The sequence below is a fragment of the Eleutherodactylus coqui genome, chromosome 9, assembly GCF_035609145.1.
Source record: "Eleutherodactylus coqui strain aEleCoq1 chromosome 9, aEleCoq1.hap1, whole genome shotgun sequence".
NCBI lineage: Eukaryota > Metazoa > Chordata > Amphibia > Anura > Eleutherodactylidae > Eleutherodactylus > Eleutherodactylus coqui.
The window spans coordinates 110514938-110537510 of NC_089845.1; the positions used below are offsets into that span (position 1 = coordinate 110514938).

General features: G+C 41.7%; 1 protein-coding gene across 9 annotated transcripts in view; it reads right to left on the minus strand.

Moving 5' to 3' along the window:
* Positions 1-5142: 5142 nt before the first annotated feature.
* The window catches only part of LYN (LYN proto-oncogene, Src family tyrosine kinase), an 83760-nt gene continuing 66329 nt past the window's right edge, over positions 5143-22573 (minus strand). For all 9 annotated transcript variants that reach the window (XM_066578313.1, XM_066578312.1, XM_066578319.1 and 6 more), the window contains 6 exons: positions 21968-22120; positions 18912-19094; positions 18659-18735; positions 14995-15148; positions 13547-13678; positions 5143-12128 (listed from right to left, as the gene is read on the minus strand). In XM_066578313.1, the coding sequence (XP_066434410.1) occupies positions 11926-12128; positions 13547-13678; positions 14995-15148; positions 18659-18735; positions 18912-19094; positions 21968-22120 (902 nt within the window). In that variant the 3' untranslated portion in view covers positions 5143-11925. The remainder of the gene's footprint in view (positions 12129-13546; positions 13679-14994; positions 15149-18658; positions 18736-18911; positions 19095-21967; positions 22121-22573) is intronic.

The following is a 22573-nucleotide window of genomic DNA, read 5'->3' on the forward strand; positions in this document are numbered from 1 at the left end:
GAACTCTCATAAGAAAATGTTACCATGTACTTCAAAAATGGAACATCTTGTGGAAAGGTGACATCTGGAAGCATCCAGCCCCGAGTGTGAAGGGCTACATGAGACATCTGATCCACACAAACATGGCTTGAGATGCAGCACAGAAAATGTGTAATGACTTATCTAGGGGAGCTGCCTAATGTTTGATGCAGCCTTCATACAGTGCTGACGAGCTTCACACTTGTTGGGAAAGAGGATACACATGGTTACGTTTTAGTAATCTGTAAGGGGCTATTGCAATATCCTGTCTACAAGACATCTGACTAGAAGTTGTGTGGTTCTGTGTACACGGGATTTTGGAAAAATGCCACTTTTTTTTTCATGCAGCTTCACATGGGCGTATTTTCGCACATAATATGCAGAGAATAGAACCTATTGACTTCAATGGGTGTGCTCAGTTCCATATTTTGCACATGTATTTTGCTCGTGTGCAATATGCCAGGAGAGGTTCTTTTTCCAGCACAGTTATGTAGTGTCTCACACATCTGGAACGCTTAACCCTTTGCAAACCAATTTGGGATTCAGGGTTTCCAAGGGGGCTTTCTCTTTCTGCCATTATACAATGGCACCATCTGCTGGCTAGAGCCAGTACTAGAGTATGTGACATGCCGGAGAGGCCCCCGACAACAGAGCGGCCAGTAATATACACTAAGAAGACCCTAACGGATGTCTTCCGACATTGAAGCTGTACAGCCTTCAATCAGAATGTCTTTAGATGTCAGACAGTGGATTGGAAAGGGTTAAGACTAATTGTCCATTTCAATAGGTGTCTTTGCCACATGCAAAACAGTATTGTTCATTTCCCAAATATGCAGCGCCCAACAGCATGCAAATGCACTTGTGTAAAGCTGGTCCAAGGACATCTTCTGCACATTTACAGTACAAGCTGTGTAAAAGGGATTTAAATGTCCTTCACACTGTGCAGAAATCTTCCACAAGGAGTCTGCAGCATTTTTGACACGTGACACAATTGGCAGCAGACACTTCCATGGGGAAAATTTGCACTAAAAATCGGCACGGCATGGATTTGAAAATGGCTGACTTCCATAATCTGCTTTTTTTTTTTTTTTTTTTTTTTTTCCTCTAACATGTGAAAAACACCTTAAGAACTCCTTCACAAAGGCGTATGCAGATAGTCAGTGAATACACAGCTTATTCCAGGACTGAAACCCAACGTATTCCGTCTGCGTTATGTTTTCTTTGTGTGCATGAAAAATACAATGCTCATATAATGGGCTCCACTGGGTTTTCAGCTGGATTCATGCGTATTTGTGTATTCCCATTGACCTTAATGGGCTATTTCAGTCTACTACAAACCAAAATTAGACATGATGCATTTTCTTTCATATGACCCAAAATTGTGAAAAATACATGTGAATAAACCATTAAAATCAATGGGTTTTATTTCACTCCATATTATACACTTAATGCATAACCTATTTATACCTGTGTGAATGAGCCCTGCACCTGCTCTTACATGGAGTGGTTTTTGTTGTGAAACACAGGCGGAGCTATGCTGACTATGGCTGGCACCTGGACTCCAAGTCAATCCCTGACACTGCATTAGATACACACTATCATACAATAACAAACATGTAATAGCGTTAATTGCCAGGCTGCACTTGTAGGTCCAGCCCAGCAGTTGTCAGGAAAACCACGATTGCTAGTGCTCATGCAATGGCCTACAAGTATGGACCTGGGAATGCTGCAAACGCTGCCAGTGATGGTGGCTAATGATGTAGCCCCCTCCCTGATATGTGGCACACATGTGTGGAGCAGACGTGTTTGCTGAGCCTGCTCCATACACAGTGGGTGTTGGCTGTCTTGACAGCCAACTGCTATGATCAGAGGAGACCAATTTTCAGCTGGTAGCCATTTTAAATGCCCTTGTCGCTTTTTAAGATCTGCATGGATAGGCTCTTAAGCTATAATGGAGCCATTTGTCTGAAATTAGTGACCCCAAAATACACTTGTATGCCACTAGCCTTAGGGGAGCGGTGTATGGACCTATTCCCAGCAGTCAGTGCCAGAGGAGGAACAGGGTTCTAAGAAAAGATGCTTCAGAATTGTTTCATGGGGAAGTATTTGCTAAAATAGTCATGTCAGCAGAGAAGTTCTCTCTATGCAAGCGATTGGGCGGAGAACACTAGTTTGAGGTACATTTGAATAAAAAATCAGTTTCTGCTGATGGCCAGAGACAAGTTCTGTGGAAATGTTTTTGTTGCAGATATTGTATGTGTACTTGCATGTCTGTCTTGGTGTGGATTCTTTTCCACTGAGGAACTTGGGTAGAGCTCTGCTTATTAGGGCCAATAGGTGGACTCTCCCTGCTGTTTGAATAGGCAAGTACAGGTCCTGGTTGTGCATTTCTTCCACATATCTTGCTGAGAATGCTATCTTCCAAAAAGAAGAGAAGGCGATCTTGTTTGTACAGTACCAACTTATTCCACAGGGCTTTCAAGTAACTTATTAACCCCACAGTAAGCTGGGTACTCATTATACCAATCTCGAAGGATGGAAGCAGAGGCGTAGCTTGAAGCTCCTGGGCCCCAATGCAAAACCTGTAACAGGGCCCCCAACTATAATGCTTTATTCATAGTACTGGGCTCCCTATATAGAAGAGAGGCCTTATGCGCCCCCCTAAGGGTCCTGGGCCCGGGTGCAACGGCATCCCCTATAGTTACGGCAGTGGATGGTAGGTTGAGTCTACCTTCAGCTGGCTACTTCAACCAAGTAGGGATTGAATGCAATCTTCAGGTCGTAAGCAAAAGCTTAGGAGGCATCTGCTATCTTGGATCTAATTCTTACCAAAGGGGAGGAAATGGTTGACGTAAGAGTGACTGGGACCTTAGGAGGCAACGATTGTTATCGAATTTTGAATAACTAGGGGAGGAAGACCAGAGAAGACTCAGACCTCATGGTTGGATTTCAGAAAGACAGATTTTAATGGACTCCGAGGGTAGGAAGGATCCGAGGGCTGTATGTTATTAAGGACAGATGTCCAAGGTGGTTGGGAAATATTGTGAAATGAGATTCTCCAAGCACAATCATTAACAATCTCTAAAAGAAGTTAGAATGGGAAGCATTTAAAGAGACCAGGATGGATGAACACAGAACTTACATATTTTTGTTTTTAAAGTGTATCAAATTGAAAAAGGGGAAATATCTAACCTATATAAATGTGTGCAGAAACTGTAGGGCAAGTGTCAGAATAGCCAGTCAACAGCCTTTTTGTTTCTGGTATGTGATGCATCAACTCTTATGGAGTTTGGGGTGTAGAATCCAAATTTGCCTTTGGAAATGTATCACGTAAGGCTTTTATGTAACAGTGTTTTTTTTTCCCCAAGGTTTTTGTGTTTGTGCTCTTTCTGATGAATTATGAATATATAATTAAATCCGTGACAATGCTAAACTCTTTATTTGGATGTAATACACAGTGGATGAAGTTATAAAAATGGTCACTAGATGGCAGAACAATGTAGTTGTGCTGGAAGGGTACCGGCATTGGCCTATAGAGGTATTGCTGTTAAGTGCTTCATGCAGGTTACAACATGCACTGTCTTTGTTACCTCAGGATACCGGTATTTTTTGTTTGTTACTAGAGATGAGCGAGCGTACTCGGATAAGCACTACTCGCTCAAGTAATTGGCTTTATCCGAGTATCGCTGTGCTCGGGTCTAAAGATTCGGGTGCCGCTGCGGCTGACAGGTGAGTCGCAGCGGGGAGCGGGGCAGAGCGGGCGGGAGAGAAGGAGAGAAAGATCTTACCTCCGTTCCTCCCCGCTCTCCCCTGCAGCTCCCCACTCCGTGCCGGCACCCGAATCTTTAGACCCGAGCACAGCGATACTCGGATAAAGCAAATTACTCGAGCGAGTAGTGCTTATCCGAGTACGCTCGCTCATCTCTAGTTACCTCAGTTTGTGTTTTTGTATTTCCTGTGTGAGCTAGTGAAACATTCTGACATGTCAGAGTTCTAGTTTGTACAATGGCAACTGGTAAACTTCACTAAAAAAAAGATGGCCAATGATTTAGTTAAGAAGACTTATAAACTATTTTGATTGTGCTCTCGGGGATCGGGACAAAAATGTTGCACTTCATATTGCTTGCATAACCTGTACAACTACTAATAGAATGGATGAAAAGAAAGCGTCGAGCCATGCCCTAGCTGTTCCAATGGTTTGGTGTGAGCCAACTAGTCATGGGGATTGTTATTTTTGCCTCACAAATATTGCAGGACATTCTAGTAAAACTAGACACAAGATATGCATTTGTGTCTTCAGTGCATAGACCTGTGCCTCATGGGGAAGGCTTGCCTATTCCTGTCTAACTACATCGGACCTAGCAGAGGAAGCTACTCAGAAGATGCTGACCTCTGGAAGAGTACAACCCTGAATCTCATGACAGGTCGCCTCACCTCATAGAACAGAAGAGGAACTAAACAATTTGGTCTGTGATTTACAACTTGCTAAACGGGGAGCTGAACTATGGGTTCTAGATTGAAACAAAGGAACCTTCTAGTGGAAGGGACAAAGATTTCAACTTATAGATCAAGAAGTAGCCGTTTATCTGAATATTATGAAATGCAGAATTCAGTGTGTGTAATTATATTATAGTGAAGGCTATTTATTGATTCTAGTACAATCAGCTTAAAAGCAGTGCTATTGTATAATGGCAACAAACTCCAGTTACTGCCTTTGGCCTGGGCAGTGGACATGAGAGAAGCATATGAAAGCATGACTTTATATTTGATTACCCCCAGTATCTAAGATCATGAGTGGCAGATATGCTGTGAGTCAAAAGTTGTAGCACTGCTTCCAGGTTTACATTCACATCTTAATTTCTTCCTGGCAAATGTAGGTGCCTTCAGAGATGAACAGGGTAAACGCTTTTACCAAGATATCCTTAGGATGGAGCATAGTTATCAAGGACACTGGAGTCCTTTGATCATGGGGGGTTACTATTGGTTTCTTCCTAGGGAGTCTTATTTTGCCAAACTAAATCAGTACGAACATTGCGATATGTGAATCTTAGTGCGTTTGTTGGTCTCGCATTCACAAGTACATTACCAGAAAACATTACTGAGTTCTAAGTATTTTTTGGGGGGGCATTTAACACCAGTCAATATTTGCCAAAATTTATTGTCCCTGTATTAGAACTGTGTATCTTGGAAATGTGATAGAATCTGATTCTTCCACTGAATTCAGCACCTCAAAATTAAGTAAATCGACCTATTTGCATACCAGAAGCAGGAAAAAAGTTAAAATTTGTTGACTATTATAATGAATTGAGGCTTGCAAGAGAGGCCAAAAGCGATCAAAAGGATTTGGGGAGTATATCAAAAGAAAAAACAAAGATACTATAGGATGTTTACAGGATGAAGATGGTGAATTGGTTAAAAATGATGTTGAGAAGGCTGAACTTTTAAATTCCTATTTTGTGTCAGTTTTCTCTCTGCAAGTAAATGTAACATTAGCTGATCTTCTCTGTACTATTGGGGAAATAAAAAATACAGGTTATCTATAAGCAGAGAGATGGTGAGGGAACACTTAGTTAAGTGAATTGAAGTCTCAAGATCCAAATAAATTAAATCCTAGGATTGTGAAGGAAGCAGGGGAGGTCATTACCAACTCGCCATAATTTTTGAGAAGTCCCTGAAGATTGGAAAAGGCCAAATGTTGTCCCTATCTTCAAAAAATAAAAAAGGGGGAAGACTGTGGATCCAGGAAACTACAGGCCTGTGAGCCTGACTTCTACACCAGGAAAGATTAAACCACATGTATGCAAGTACTTGGATGAGAATGGCGTAATTTAACCAGAGCCAGCATGGGTTTGTAACAAACAAGTCATGCCAGACTAATCATTTCCTTCTATGACAAAATCATGGACTGGGTTGAGCAGGGAAATGCAATGGATATAGTATATTTTGACTTTACTAAAGCATTTGCCAAAAAAATCTCACACCATCCTTATTGAACCAATGATTGACTATGGGATTAACAAAGCAGCTGTCATATGGGTTCACAACTGGCTGAGTGATTGTACTCAAAGAGTGGTCATAAATGACTGCACATCCAATTGGAAGGATGGGTCTAGTGGAGTACCACAAGGCTCCGTCCTGAGCCCATTAGTCTTCAACAGTTTTATAAATTATGTAGATGAGGGAAGACTGATCAAATTTGCCAAGGAGACAAAGCTAGGAGTGATGGCTAACACCCAGAGGATTTTAAAAAGGATTCAAGCTTGAAGAGCGGGCAGTAACTAATAGAATGGTATTTAAGGAGGAGATATGTAAAGTCCTCCAAGTGAGCAATAAAAATTAAAAGCATATCCAAAATGGGAGGAATTGGGCTAAGCAGCAGCATATGTGAAAAAGACTTGGGTATACTACTAGATCACAGACTGAGAGCTTATTCAGACGACCATATATCGGGTGGGTTTTCACGCCCGGCCGATATACGGTGTCCCTTTCTGCAGGGAGAGGAGGTGGGCCGGGCTGGGAGCAGTGCACTGAGCTTCTGCCCCCTCTCCACCCATCGCCACTGTTTGCAATGGGAGGGTGGGACGGAGGTGAAGCTAAGTTCCATTCAACCCCCTCCCATTGCAAATAGTGGCAAGGGAGTGGGAGCTCAGTGCACTGCTCCTGGCCCGCCTCCTCCCCTTGCAGAAAGGGACACCCTATATCGGCCCGGGCATGAAAACCCAGCTGATATACGGATGTATGAATAAGCCCTGAACATGAGTCAACAGTATGAGGGAGCAGGAAAAAAAAGGGCAAACACACTTCTGGGCTGTATTAAGGTCTCTATGCTAAAACGTAACCTTTAATACTAATATGTTAAAAACTAGAGAGACATCTGACATACAAAAAAAAGGACGATAGCAAAAGTTGGGCATAAAAACCCCCTCTAGAGGATCAAGAGAAAAAAGATTGGTGCAGTACCCAAAAATTAATGAATGATGCGTAGACAATGGAATTGCATCATTTACACCAAATCCATGGACTTGGTAATCTTAGATGTAATAGGGATGGCACCAGGATGACACACCCAGTTGGTGACACTATGCGGAGGCACAACACGCAGCACCCAAAAATTAATAAAGGATGCGCAAACGGATAGTTAGCATCATTTACATCCGATCCTGTGATTTTATATTTTATGTCTTAGTCACAGGAATAGTATTTTAGATTGTACTGCACTCCCAATAGGTATATCTACCTGAATTGGGTGAATTAATGATGTATTTTACAGTGTGACAATTTGCACCAAAAACCATAGGCCTGTTCAGTCTCCCTGTCAAGACTAAAAGATAGCTGACAAGATAACCTCAGAGATTCTCCGCAGCTCCCAGAAATGACTACTGCAGTTGTCAGGTGACATTCCGTAAACCTGTCGTCATGTGGGCTTCTAATGCAGAAGCCCTGAGGCAGGTTTACAGGATGTCAGCGATGATATCTCTGCCAGCCTCCCATTGGCTCCAGCAGTCATGTGGGTAAACAACTTATACTAATGGAGCAAGCAGTTCCTCTCTGATTCTAGTGGTAGCTGTGCCACATAGCTCTGTTCAGTCTGCAGTGTTTACCCAGATTCCTTCACCTGTACTGCAGGCATCCAGGTAGAACGGGCAGCTGTCCAAGGATTATTCTTCATGGGCAAACAGAATTATGTACTCACAACCTAATCGCGTGAGCAAGTTATATCCTTTTCTTCTCTCTTATTTCTATATGAAGGTATATATTATTTGTATCTTACTTAAAGCCCTTGTTCATAGGTTGGATGTGGTATTGCAGTTCGGCTACCATGTTGGCGATTTCCATAGCAGGCCGCGGTTCATGGCCCAATATTGCGCTTGCCCATGTGTAGGTGGTCTTAGATATATTGCAGCCAGAAATGTTGATTACCACCTACATATTTTGGGTCTTTCTTCCCTCTGCTGACTCCAGTATTCCAGTGTTTCCCAACTCCAGTCCTGAAGGCGTCCTAACAGGTCATGTTTTCAGGATATTCTAAAGTTAAAAAAAACTGTGGCAATGTCTGAGGCACCAACAATAATTATATCACCAATGCTGAGGAAATTCTGAAAACCTGACTTTGAGGACTGGAGTTGGGGTACACTGCTGTAGGCATGCTCTCTCCAAGCTTACGGGTCTGGTGAGTTCATAGTGGTGGGATGTCAGAAAATCTGATCAAATCTATCCCCTGAGTTTGTATTTCCTGGTTTACACTAGGTTTTTGAGAACTGCCTCGGAGGTGAGAAAGATTCCACTTTCTCTTTAGTACAATATTTTACAAAGTTCTATACATTCACATGTGCTACCAGGGGCGCCCCAAGCCTTTACAAGCTGTCTGAGGCAAAGTGTGAAATGGCACCTCCACCTCCCCTGCTTCGCAAAAAAAACCAAACACTTATTTTACAGGTATTTTAAATTCCATAAAAAAGATACTCCGCAAATATTTGTTATTTCAGGCAAGTCTGAAATGGTCCAGAGTAATAGTAACCCCCTTAATTGCCATAGTAGTAATAGTGATGGCTCTCAGCCAATCAATGCAGCGGTCACCGAACCAATCAGAGCCATCGCTTCCTGGAGGCGGGATTTATAAATCCCTCGATCAGCAAGTGACGTTCTGTCAGCGGCCGAGGACTGCAGGACGTGTGGTGGAGCTACAGAACCTCAGAGACAAGCGGGAGGGACCCGGAACAAGCCTGCTAGGTCAGTAAAATAAGCCATTCCCCGAAAATAAGACCTAGTGCCTCGTTTGGGCCAAAAATGTATTCAAAAGACAGGGTCTTATTTTCGGGGAACACATACACAAAATAGGAAACAAAAAGTTATAAATTAGGTGCAGCTTAAAGGGGTCTACTCTTGTGACCTTTCCTTTAGGCATACCCTGACTATTTAAACTGTAGATTTTCTAGTGCTCCATCCTTACAGTAAAATTCATGAAGACGTTTTTTTTTTCTTTTAAATTGAAAAATCCTTTCATACAGCATCATGTATACTATAATCAACATAGAACAGCATTGCTTTCAGAACAGTTAATATTTCACAAGTCAATGAAAAAAACTTTATATACATTAGTTTCATGCAAAGTCTAGAAAAGCCGCTAAGACTGATTAATTCAAAACTGCTCACAGAACAAAGCAAGAGTGGTTTAGTAATGAAATACACCCACAAAAAACCTGGAGTAATACAACTGAACCGGGCATGTATGCCGCCACTGAAGTGATGCCTGGAATTACAGATAGCTGCACGTTCCTCAATCCAGTAGAGATGGGCAAATTTTGATTGCAAGTGAGATCTGCCGATCTCTGCTGGAGAACATGCGGCATTGTTCATTGACACAGATGAGAGGCTGTAGACATTATGTAGGATATAGAGAATGTTCATGCGACATGTGAATGAATCCATTTAGCTGGAGTACATTATGAATGTGTATGGTGTATCGCACATGGTGAATGTATATGGTGTATCATACATGGTGAATGCATACGGTGTATCATACATGGTGAATGTATACGGTGTATCGCACATGGTGAATGTATACGGTGTAATGCTGGATAGAATTCATCTGCTGTATAATTGTTATATACACAAACATTTCTTTGGTACCAGGATGCAGACTATAAAAGTGGAATTCTAGAAGAAAAACACCTAAAAAAAAAAGCAATTCCTATAAATATTACTAACTAGCTTCACTTTATTCTTGGAGACCACAGGAGGTCGCAGAATCTGCACGTTTTAGTTTAGTGGAGATATAAAAATGTAAATTAACTCGTGAACAATGGGACAGGTTTACTAATACTGTCCAATAGAGCAAACCTCAACTGGACGGTCTCCGAATGTGCCGGATTTAACACGATAAATCTGTTGGATTGTATTGACGGTCCAGTTCCCTGGTATGCGACCCATTAGTTAGCTTAGTTTATGCCAAAATTTGGTGCAATTCCATTTTTAGGTCAAACCCCTTTTCAATGGAGGAACACCATTTTGTTGGGCAAGTTGTAAAAAGTGTATGAAAGTGTCTGAAACGCGTAGCAAGTGTAGTGCAAAGGACGGTCAACAGTTTTCTGATGCAATTTGTGCCACAAAACTCAAATTTCCAATAGTAAATCTGCCCCATTGTGTTCATCCTTTGCCGTTTGTGAACTGAAGTGAAGAGAGACCTGCGGGAGAACCGCTTGCTACTCCTCCGTACGTGTGACAAGTACCTGCTGGTCTTATTCTTCTCACTTCAGAATTATCATCTCCTTCCTGAACCAGCAATTATATGAGTAGGTACCAACTTCCTGGCTGCAGCGGCTTCTGCATTTATACCGCAGCCAATTTAAACCAGCAGAGCTGCATGAACTATGAGGGAAGCAGGCAGAGCCTCTCTGGGGGGGCAGATGTACTTCAGACTACCATTAGACCACACTGGTAAGCCGTGGTTACTGATCATAACCCAAAATGGAGCATTATAATAAAGCAGCCAAGAAGATAATAAATAGCAGGTAGAAATATCTGAAGGTAGTAGCCAATGTCATTTTAAGCCCACATGTGGACATCCTACATCTAAGAGGAATAGAGGCAGCAAATTCTGTTATCTCTGACCTGTGTAATGAGGAATGGGCAAAGATGCCATACTGCAGGCAGCCAGTGTCTCTAGATTATATAGGACTATTCCTAATATTACTGGGATCTCATATACCAGCATTTAATACGGGGAGATAAAAGCATCAAGCAGAATCTGACCCCACTACTGTTCCTATAAACACAAGAGGCGGCCTACAGACCAAGTACTGGGTCCCACGGACAAGAAGATTCATAAGTGGTGGCAAAGGGTTGTTAAAAAATGTGGCCTGGGGGAAGGGGCAGTAAAATAAATGTTTGGCCCCATAATTTTAAAGGCACTTGCCATTATCTGCATAATAAAAAGTGAAAATAAAGTTAAAAACCATGGCTTCTCCACCGCACGAGCCTGTCTCACTCATAATTAACGCATTCCTCTGTGCTATATCAGGCTATTCGGGTAAAATAATCGTCACTAATTGCGGGCAGCAAATGAAATGTTCTTTTTCTATCATTGAAAATATAGCAAAATTACTTAAAAACATACTAAAACTCATACTCTGGAACTAGCACTGCAAAGGCGAACTCTACAGTGGGAACCCAATTGACATGCTGCCAATTCATAAAACGGCGTCGCGTGTCAACTGCCGTGCGGATTTTTCCACAGCGTATGGATGAGATTTCTTTAAACCTCGTCTACTTTGCAGCGGATTTTCTGGCCATTCGTTCCAGAAATAAAATCCACTTAGTGCGGCAATACCCATCAGTATTTGTAAGCCAAAACACGGCCGAGATGCAAAGCTTTCCATTGTACTTTTTCTGTATTGGCTTGTAAATACGGATGCAAATCCTGCTGTCTGAAGGGGCCTGACTGCGATCCCATACAGGTAAACCTGCTACCTTCATATGGCACACGTGTTAGGTGGCTATGAACAGTTCAGGCCGTTTGACTGCTCCTAGGAAATGTTGATATGGTCCGATAAGCACACCTTTAATTACACGGCTCAGCTCATTGATTAGCAGAAGCAGACCCCATTACCGAGAGCGAACGACACACTGCATTATTGTATACGGCCACAGCCAATAGAATGGCTGCACAGGCTGCGAATACGAGACGGCTGGAAATTCACCGCTAGAGAACATGAAATCTTTTAAATATTCAGAAAAAGAAAACAGATTAACTTAAGTCCATTATATACATAGAAACTGGTGCTGACAGCCGCGAATAATGTACCCTGAAGCTTGGGAAATCAGACAGCCATTGTAAAGGGAAGTACACAGCTGGATGGGGGTCTCCAGCAGTACCCCTACTCGGTAACGTGAGGACTTGTCCATGGTCTATGGCTGCTGTTGATATTGTACTTCTGTTGCTGTGTAGAAGTCATCCAAGACACTTTGCAAGTAATCAAAGGTGGGTCTCTCTTCAGCTTTCTCTTTCCAGCACAGTTTCATGATTTCATACAGTTCATCAGGGCAGTTTTCCGCTTTTGGTAATCGATAACCGCGCTGGAGGGCAGCCATCACGTCTGCGTTGCTCATCGCTTAAAAAGAAAAAAATTTAATAAAATAAAAATGATAATTTAGCACCATTATTAGATTTCTTAGCCCCCTCCCCCCCCCCCCCCCCCCCACACACACACACATCCCCACCCCCACCCCACCCCACCCCACCACACTCACTGCTTGCACCTTGCTGACCAGTAACAGGTACTTCTACTCGTCAGTTTCATTAATAGGGCAGTCCAGTTTGGATAACCCCACTTATCTACTTGATGACTTGCTGATTGATGGAGTATTACTTTTGTTACTTCTGGGGTCAGCTGTTCTCAGTAGAGGAACTCCATGCTTAAGAGCTTGTCCCACAACATATTACCCTAAGTGTATGGCTTGGTGGTCACAGATGCGCACTACCACTATATGCATTTCATTGGGATTGCCAAGCGCTTGAACACCATTATCTCTGTCAGTCCCACTGAAATACATGGAGTGGTAGAGCATGTGTGACCACCACTACATTCATTTGAAGACCTTCAATACCCCAATTTTCATGATTGGTGGGGGTCACCGCAGTCAGACCTCCACTGATTAAATAGTTATCTCCTATCCACAGGATAACGGATAACTTCATTTCATGGGACAACCCTTTCAAAGCTCATTTGCTCATTACACTGCATAGATGTGCCAGGCTGTCCAGAAGCAAGGGCAGTTGTATTCTGGCTTATATAATATTTAATCAGCAGACCATCTCCAATACGTCAAAATGCACCAAATGGACATTTTATAAGGGGTTGTCTAAAAGGAGAGGACTTCAAAACATTTCATTCTTTATACAGAAAGGGCCATGGAAAAAGTAGCACCTCATACTTATGAAAACTTTATAAAAGAAAATTTGACTCGGTCGCCCACAGCAACCAATCAGAGAGCAGCTTTTATTTGACCCCAGCAGTATCAGAAACAAAAAGCTAAGCTGCGATTGGTTGTTCTGGGCAAAGATTTTCTTTTAGACAGCTTTCATAAGAGTGTGGTGCTGGGCTGCTTTTCTGTGGCCACCACAGTATTTTAATTGTATCCATTGGGACAGGTATAAAATGGATTTAAAAAAAACTGTGTTGCCCCTAGCAACCAATCATGACATAGCTTTCATTTCTCTTAGTACATTTACAAAATGAAAGTTGCACAGTGATTGGTTGCTATGGGCAACAAACCTATTTTCTTTTAGCGCATGGGGCAGATTTATAAAAACTATTTATTTATCTAAAGAGAAGTCTTTAAAATAAAAAAAACAACGAAAACAGAACACACTCCACACTTGTCCTTACCAAGATGAAGGAGGCCGATCTTAAAACATCACACACACAAAAAAAAAATAGAACTCTACAGATTGTATTCCTGCCAAGTATATTCCACATGCATTTCTTAAATAGCATTGTTTAACCCCTTTAACACCCGCCGTAGTTACCTGGATACGGTATTTTTCCATAGGTTATAATTTCACTCAGCAAAATCCCAAATGACCATACATCTGACTTTATGGTGAATGACCCGTAGTTGATGGCTTCCGGGGCTGTCCATTTGATAGGGAATTTTGCACCTGAAACATCAAACACGTCGGTCACAACTTAACCCGTCAACATGAAAAACACTCAAAATCACTCTTCGATGTGGCTCTCCTCTGCGTTTCCTCATGGCTGATGCAAATCCTACAATACATGGTCATATTTGTGTCCTCTTTTCTTGGCTCATTTTAGGACACGTTAATAAAATACACCAGAAGGACCAACATGGTGCATCACGCTCAACTTCTCTTTCTTTTCCCCCTTGGTGGACAGTAGGCTCATCTTATCTAGCCACCGTCTTCATACACAAATTTATTATCGTACAAGTTTAGATATTGTCACAAGTTTCTGGCACAAATTAACATAATAAGGTCAAAAATGGACTATGGAGCTTAATAAATAAACATGGTCACTCGTTTGCAGCCAAATCATCATAATTGTGGCAGATGTCAAATTCAGCATTCTTAAAGCATATTCAATTTCCTGAAATATTGTACATCATGATTATAGGGGTTGTACCACAAATCAACCTTTATCATCTATCCTTAGGTGATAAAAGTCTGATTGGTGGGGGCCTTACTGCTAAGACCGCTACTGATTCTGAGAACGAGGGTCCTTGGACCCCCTCTTTGCCTCACGATGGGCTTGCTGCACTCACCCACAGTGAATGGCACAGTGGTTGCACATGCTTGGTGCAGCTCCACAGATTTTCAATGGAACTGCCAGAGATAGCCGAGCACTCGTACTTGACCATTTCCATCAGCCCTACTGAGATAAATGGAGTGGCACCACGTATGTGCAAATACTGCTCCGTTCAATCTTCATGTCACTGAGGATGGGTGCAGCATCCCCACAGTGAGGTAAGAGGGAGTCATAAGACCCCTGTCCTTGGGATCTGTGAGGTCTCGATGATTAGATGCCTAGAGTGAGGACACAAGCACTCCTGTTCACAGTTACTCAGGATGATCACACAGCTATTATAGAGGAGATCACAGCTCATCCTCCTGACTGGATACTTATGGTCTGTAGCCAATTTAGGAGAATATAGAAGGTAATGATAATTAAATTGTCCTCCCAGTAGGCTAATGCTCGGCTGATGTGACCAGAAAGTAAAAAAATATGAGCCTGAAGATGATGGTTGAGAAGTATCATACAGGAGGACTGCACTGTAGGGAAGAGACTGCAATACACTGAGGAGACCACTAGAGTGTGACAGGCAATCAGGTGCGGGAGGCAGAGATAGAAAAATATGTTTTCACTGGAAGTGCCTCTTTAAAGTCAGAAGTGTATAAGACAATCAAACTGTATATTTTTATATAGCATTAACGAGCTTCGGCAAGATTAGACATACCTTCTCTTGCTGTATATTCATTATCTTCAATAACACGGGCCAGACCAAAGTCCGCTATTTTGCACATGAGAGACTCCGAAACGAGCACATTCGCTGCCCTAAGATCACGGTGGATATAATTCTTCCTCTCTATGTAGGCCATGCCTTCTGCAATCTGGAAGAGAGGTTGTGTCATTAAAGACTATGCATCGTGTACGAGTACCAGGTCTCTACAGTTTAGGTACTTCTAGTTGTCGCACTGTTAATATGGCAGATAAGAATGGGTCATTTGTAGTTTTACTTTCGGCTGTGTTATTTCCTGGCACCATAGTGTCTTATTTCCCTGGCAGAATGCAGATCTACCAAATGCTGATCCACAGCGTTTTAACCCTTTCCAATCCACTGTCTGACATCTGAAGACATTCTGATTGTACAGCTCCGATGTCGGAAGACGTCCGGCAGGGTATTCTTACTATATATTACTGTCCGCTCTATTGTCAGGGGCCTCTCCAGCATGTCCCACACCGCAGTACTGGCTCTAGCCAGCAAACGGCACCATTGAAAAATGGCCGAAAGAGAAAACCCCTTAGGAGACCCTGAATCCAAAATTGGATTGCAAAGGGTTAATGATCTGTGTGATCCGGTAAAGCATGTTTCTGATAACTCGAAGAATGCAGTGGAATATGCATTGCAATGTGGTTTATATGCAAAAATCCATATATGTAAGAAAATATATAAAATACGTAACCAAGCACTATTTTTAAAGAGCTCATACATAAGTCCAGGCATCAGTTTACATTGTAAGGCTAAAGCTTGCCATACACACTAGGTCTGTGTTTCCGACAAGACTGCCCCCAATGGGGCAGATATTAAGGAAGTGAGGATTGGGTATGTTGGATTACCGCTGGGAGATGAGCTGCCGCTAGGTTCCTGAAAACGGGTTTCCTCTGACTCAAACTTTCATATTTCTTTCTGTAGGCTAAATAAAGATAGATGCAATCTGACTGGTTGCTGCAGGTAAGAAGAGCCTGTGGTGTAACTGTAGTCATGTAAGATGTCACAGGGCGACACTTTACAAATCATGTCACAACACTGCATCCTGGGAGCAAGAAATCAACTGTATACATACAGTATATACAAGTATGCATACAGTCAGTGTTTGCAGTTTTGCTTCAGTTCTCGTTAGTTCCCCTCCCTTGGCTGCGTTATCATGGTTATTCATAAGCTGATCTTGAATATTCTCAGTTCCCCTTTTCTCACTGCTGGTTTTACAGTAAGACAACTGTTAACGTCAAATCTAGCAAAGTGAGAAGGATATACAAAATATAAACAAGCAATGGCCCTCGAACTGGTTGTGTGCCGTCACAGCCCATCTGTGCTCAGGAACGAGCGCTGTATTCAGTCATGTTAGTTGGTGCATCAGCAGTGTATTAGGCTGCTTTGTGCTTGCCCATGCACAACCTATTGGTTAGAACAGGGGTCCCCAACTCCAGTCCTAAGGGACCCCCAGCAGGTCATGTTTTCAGGATATCCTATAGTAAGAACACCTGTGGCAATGTTTGAGGTGCTGACAATAATTACATCACCTGTGCAATACTGAGGAAATCCTGAAAACATGACCTGCTGGCGGTCCCTGAGGACTGGAGTTGGGGAACACTGGGTTAGAAGATTCTTGACATCCTCTTCTGACTCTCTTCATTGACGAATTGTTTATGTCACTTGTGCTGGATGTTTTTCCTCAATCACGCCATTCTCTGTATCCCCTCAACACCATTGCACACCAAAATCTACCTACCCTGTAAGTTTTTTTTTTTCAGTACTGGTCCTGACTAGCCTAGCACCGATGACCATACCTTGTTGGAAATCGATAAAATGACTCAATGTTCGCATTCTAATGTGCATTCACTAGAACTGATCCACGGAAAAATTGCCCATTGGATTTTATACTTCATTCTGGGGTCATTTGTCCAATTTGTATACAGAGAAGCGCCAGTTATAAAGGGTCAGCAGTCACGAATAAAGTGGCTATTCAGTGTATGTAGCTTGTTCACCAAGCAGTAACCATTAATGCTTCTGACTAATGAAGGGATTTTCAGCTTTTAGAGTACTTTTACAAGAGACGACTATCAGGAGGTGAAGTGGCTGGCAGTCATCCTAGTGATGATTATTCCTATGCTTTCACACAGGAGTGATGATCTCTCACTGAATGGAGGAGTAGCACGCTGAAGATCTTTTTACGGCCGCCCGCCTACATTCAGAGTAAACAGGCAGTCATAGTTGAAGGACTGCCTGTTTCAAACAGGCTGAAAGTCATTTGGTTTTTAGGTGAGCTGAAAACCAAGCAACTCCGACAAATGAGCGATTCTCGAAGGAAGACAAAAAAAACGCAATGAGGTAGAAGCCAATAAAGGGAAAAAGATGCCTTCCCAACGTCAAGTCTAGCAATCAGAAGAATCCCTGGATCACTGACCCTTCTGAAGTAATTGGCGACTAGAACATGTAATATTGTAACACTCAAGAAAGGTGTCCAAGCTCCTCTTGAATTTTTTTATCAAGTTCGCCATCACCACATCTTCAGGCAGAGCGTTCCCTCTGAGCGATTACCTGGGAGACTCTGTCAGCCCCTGTAAGAAGTAGTCTTACACCATAGCCCAAAAATATTTAACTAGGTCTTTGGCATTTGAGCACAATAAGGCATATAGAGATATCGCAACTGGTCGGTCTGTACGGGATATTTCACACTATCAATTAAAAATAAAAAATATAAAAGTGGAAACTGGAAAAAAGCGTCCATGAATGTGGAAGAGCCAACGGTTGGTCAACAGCATAGACAAAGTTGTGCAATGAATATAAATTCTCCCGGGACTAACATATGAATCAATAGCAGACAATTATTAACCTAGAATAACAGGCTCATAAATAGAGGGTGGGGACATCATTCCTTTCCGCTTCACTTGCTGTAGATAAAGAGAAGTTTTCCTAATGTTTTATCAAACCTCTACATTTTTGTAGGTCATTACACATATCATTTGCATGCCTATCTCCACTTCCTAGTTTATGACAATCTACTTTACAGAAGGCCCTTTGTCTGGACCTCTGTGTGTTCTCCTTTACATACAAACAGACAACATCTTCCTGAAGGCAGGACAGTTCACAGCCCGTGTATCACACAATGACCCATTGAATGAGTAGACTAGCAGAAGATTTAACCTAGCATACTAGGTTTATATAAAAGTGGTGGCGGGGAGCCAAAAACTGACAATCACATTTGCATCCTCTGAGAAAAGAATAGACGCCGGCTACCTCGCCAGTAGTTGTGTGTTATTTGTACTGTACACAGCTTCCTGTACTGTAAACAGGTAAAGACTCCCATGGTCAAGTAAATCACTTTTTCTTGCCAGAAGAGGTCAATATAACACAAAGAGCTTCGCAGGCTTAAATAGCTATTCATGACATTCATGGTCTATGTTGTGACATAGACATTTATGGTCTATCCTGTGAAATAAATGTCTAACAGGGATGTCTACTGCCCGAATTTACTGTTTGCAGCAATTATATAAGCAATAATCATGACACGTGAGGGTACCTTAACTGATGATTTTCAAGAGGAAACCACTTTAAGGAGAAGGGAATTGTCACCAAAAATAAAAGCAATTCCATATTACAGATGCTTTATTAAGCATACCTGCGCAGAGAAGTCAATCAGCTTAGGAAGAAGTACTTTAGAACCTTCATCGCTCTTCAGGAAATCTAGTAGGCTTCCTAGATAAAAATGAAGAAAAAAAAAGTTTAGACAAGGCTGAAAGAGTGACTACAGTACACAACCTATAAGTACACTGTATAATATTTAGTCACATTATATAGTTAATATGTATTCGTGTGATATTTTTAATATTTTTATACTAAGAATATACAATATGAGCAGCTAGTAGATTTACCCTTTGCCATATATTCCGTGATAATATAAATCGGTTCCTCTTTAGTGACCACAGCATAAAGTCTCACTAATTTGTCATGCTGAAGTGTCTTCATCAAGTTGGCCTCCTCCATGAAGGCTTCCACAGACATGGACCCCGGCTTGAGGGTTTTAACTGCGATTTTTGTATTGTTATTATAGGAACCTAAAATGGAAAGTTTAAAGATGACCCAAAATGAAGACTTTTGTAGTTACTTAAAAGATGTTGAACTATTAGGATATGTAACATAAAACACATTGCAACTAATGTACACAAACCCAACCAGAAAACAAAAAGGGGTTGTCTCATCCCACTCCTGGCTGAGAAACAGCAGATTTTGGAGGGAAAAGCCGCCATGACTAAGCATTATCCTACCAGCCAATGCAGGGGAAATGTAGTATTACATGGCAGCCATTCACATGCATGCCCCATGCATGTAATACGAAAACAGGTTGGTTCATCAAAACAGGATCCACTTGTACAGAACCAGGGACTCAACCTCTATGAAGGCCATATGACCCAAGAGTTGTCTTCCTGAGACACTACCCTCAGTTCACACACTACTTTGTGTCCAACTCCAAGCTCCATACATTAGCAAGAGGAAACATCTTGAAACTTGTTTCAGACTATTGCAAAATTTGTTCAAGTCATTTCCTGTACTGTAAATGTTCAAAGGAAACGGAAGCAAGTGTCCTTTATAGTCCAATGCATTTTTGTTTCTATGGAAGAGCACTCTTTATAGGTGGACATACTACTTTCGTATGTTAATAGATTAAGATAACTTTATAACAACACTATAAAATGTATCTTTAAAATCAGCATTTTACATAGATTTTTATCAAAGAAAATCACATTCAAAGCATTGGGGTATTAATGGTTTATAAAGTCAATCCGATGTTCTTGTTCATAACCTTTCCATGTAAGTGATAAGGTATACAGTGTTGTGAAAACTACATGATATCGGTCTTCCACACAGCAGTAGAGAAAATTTAGCCCACTCCAATTCTGGAACAGTCGTAGATTTTTGGCCATGAGGTACCAGTTTCAGGGTCTGCTACAAAATTTAAAATTGACTAACTAACACTGCAAGTGTATTTTGTCTGCAACTATGTTTATGTAGGCTGTGCATGTCACAGCAACATCAGTATGAATGTCAAGACCCAAGGTTCCCCAGAAAACCTCTGCCCAAAGCATCACACTGCCTCCGTTGGCTTGACTTCTTCCCCTAATGCATCCTTTTTCTGAAGTAAATGACTCAAACACACCCTGACACACCCTACATGATGTAGATTAAAAACATGATTCACCAGATCAGACCACCTCCTTCCATTGCTCCATAGTCCAGTTCTGATGACCACACAACCATTGGTAGGTGCCATCAGCAGTGTACAGGGCTCAGCATGGCAGCGCTGACTGGTTTGCAGCTAGTTAGCCCTATACACAGTAAACTGTGATGCAGTGTGTGTTCTAGCACCTTTCTGTGATAGCTACCATTAATTTTTTTAACAATTTGTGGCTACAGTAGCTTGTTTGTGGGATTGGATCTGATGTGCTAGCCTTTACTCCTCTGATGTGTGAATGAGCCTTGGTCACCCATGGCCCTGTCGCTGGTTCACCGATTGTCCCTCGATGGACCACGTTTGTTACAGTAGCTACTAAACACTGCATACTGGAAACATTCCACAAACAGGGATGCTGTGAGCCAGTCACGTAGCAAACACAATTCGATCCTTGTGAAAGGCGATTAAATCCTCACTCTTGCCCATTATCCTGCTTTCATCACATTAACTTCAAGAACTAACTGCTCACTTGCTGCCTGATATATTGCACCCCTGACAAGTACAATTACCAATATTAAATGTAATTCAATTCACCTGTTTTTATGGTTTTAGTGCTATGGCTGATCAGTGTATATTGACTTTACATTATGGACTAGGTTTGTGAAAAAAATGTAACCTTGTTCCTCGACCATTCATTTCTCTTGTGGTTTAGATCACGATTTGGCCAAAGAACTCAAATATCAGTTTGTGGACAGATAACTGGCGTAAATGTTAAGAGCATCTTGTCTGGAATATTGTATGTACATTTATGGTGGACATAATTGCAGCAGCGGTGTCCAAAATGTTCCACATTTGTCCATAAAATATTATCCAAACAGCTTGAAGCATTCATCATGGTCTTATGAAAATTTGAGGAACATTAGTTATCACCTTTCTACGTGATTATGAAAAGTGCTCCTCGGCCACGCTTACATCTGGCACAAAAGCCCATATGAAGTAGTGCAGCATATTGCGCAATTTCCTCCAGGAAAATTTGGGATGGCATTCCAGAAGCCAAACGAATCTCATTATAGTCAATGGAGTCGGTTTGGCACTGCTTGGGTCCGGTACATGCCAAATCCAGTACTTCTGGTATTTTCATTGCTCAGCTCCTATAGCAGAGCCCAGGGGCATAACTATAGGGGTTGCAGTTGCACCCGGGCCCACGAGCCTTAGGGGGCCCATAAGGGTTCTCTTTTCATATAGGGAGCAAAGTACTATGAATAAAGCATTATAGTTGGAGCCCTGTTACAAATTTTGCATTGGGGCCCAGAAGCATTGGTGCCCAAAAATCACACCGGAAGTCTCCAGCAGCTGTGTATGTGGCCTTAGAAAGACGTGCAATCGACTGGATGCCTTTCTGGGATATTTATAACTTCCTGGATGAGTGGTCTCTGCACCCCTTAGCATTATTTTGGCAAGCTGGCCACTTACTGATTGTCAATGTTTCACACAGACTAACTTGGTGACTCGGAATGATTCCCCATCCCCCATCTCAATCTCTTCCAGCATTTTCCCCAACTTTACTTTCAATAAATTTTGGTTTTACCTACCTGGATGCAACCATATATATATATTATATTATATTATATATGCCAGTAGTATTCAGGAAACATTTTCGAAAATGGAGAGCGTATAGACAAATGATGGTTATTGGCATTACCGCGCTTACTTTACATGACTTTTCACAAGCATTGCCATATAGGTTTTCTAGCTCACCCATCCAGACTTCTCCAAACTGTCCAGCTCCAAGTTTCTTTGTTAGTTTAACAGACTCTCTTGGAATTTCCCAAGCATCTTTATCCCATGGCTTTTGAGGTTTGGGACTAAAACAGGGCTTTTCCAATTTCCTGCAGAGGCCATCAGCTTGTTCTAACATCAAATAAAAGAATATTATAAACAAAAACTCAAAAAGGTACCATAAAATAAAAGAAGGTATGTGAAGGTGATAGAGATGGTAGAGCCTGAATAGATGTGCTTTGCTAACAAACATTGTCCTGAAATGTCTGACCGAATGATACCATATATTCATACTGCATGTATTGCATGGAACTAGTCTGAAGGATCTTTGGCCAATTTCCTGGAATGAATTATGAACCTTATACCCTATTAAATTGCAGTCAGAGGTCAACAGATTTATATTACAATGATGAGAGGTGATATGATCTACAAATATATTCATTTTCTTTCTACGGGGCAGTATAACAGTGTAATCAACATTAAAACCATTCTGAATACTGTGTGTGAAGGAGCAGACAATGCAAACGCCAGGATCAATTCCAAAGTTGTTTCACATTAAACTATATTAAAAACCATAAACCAGCT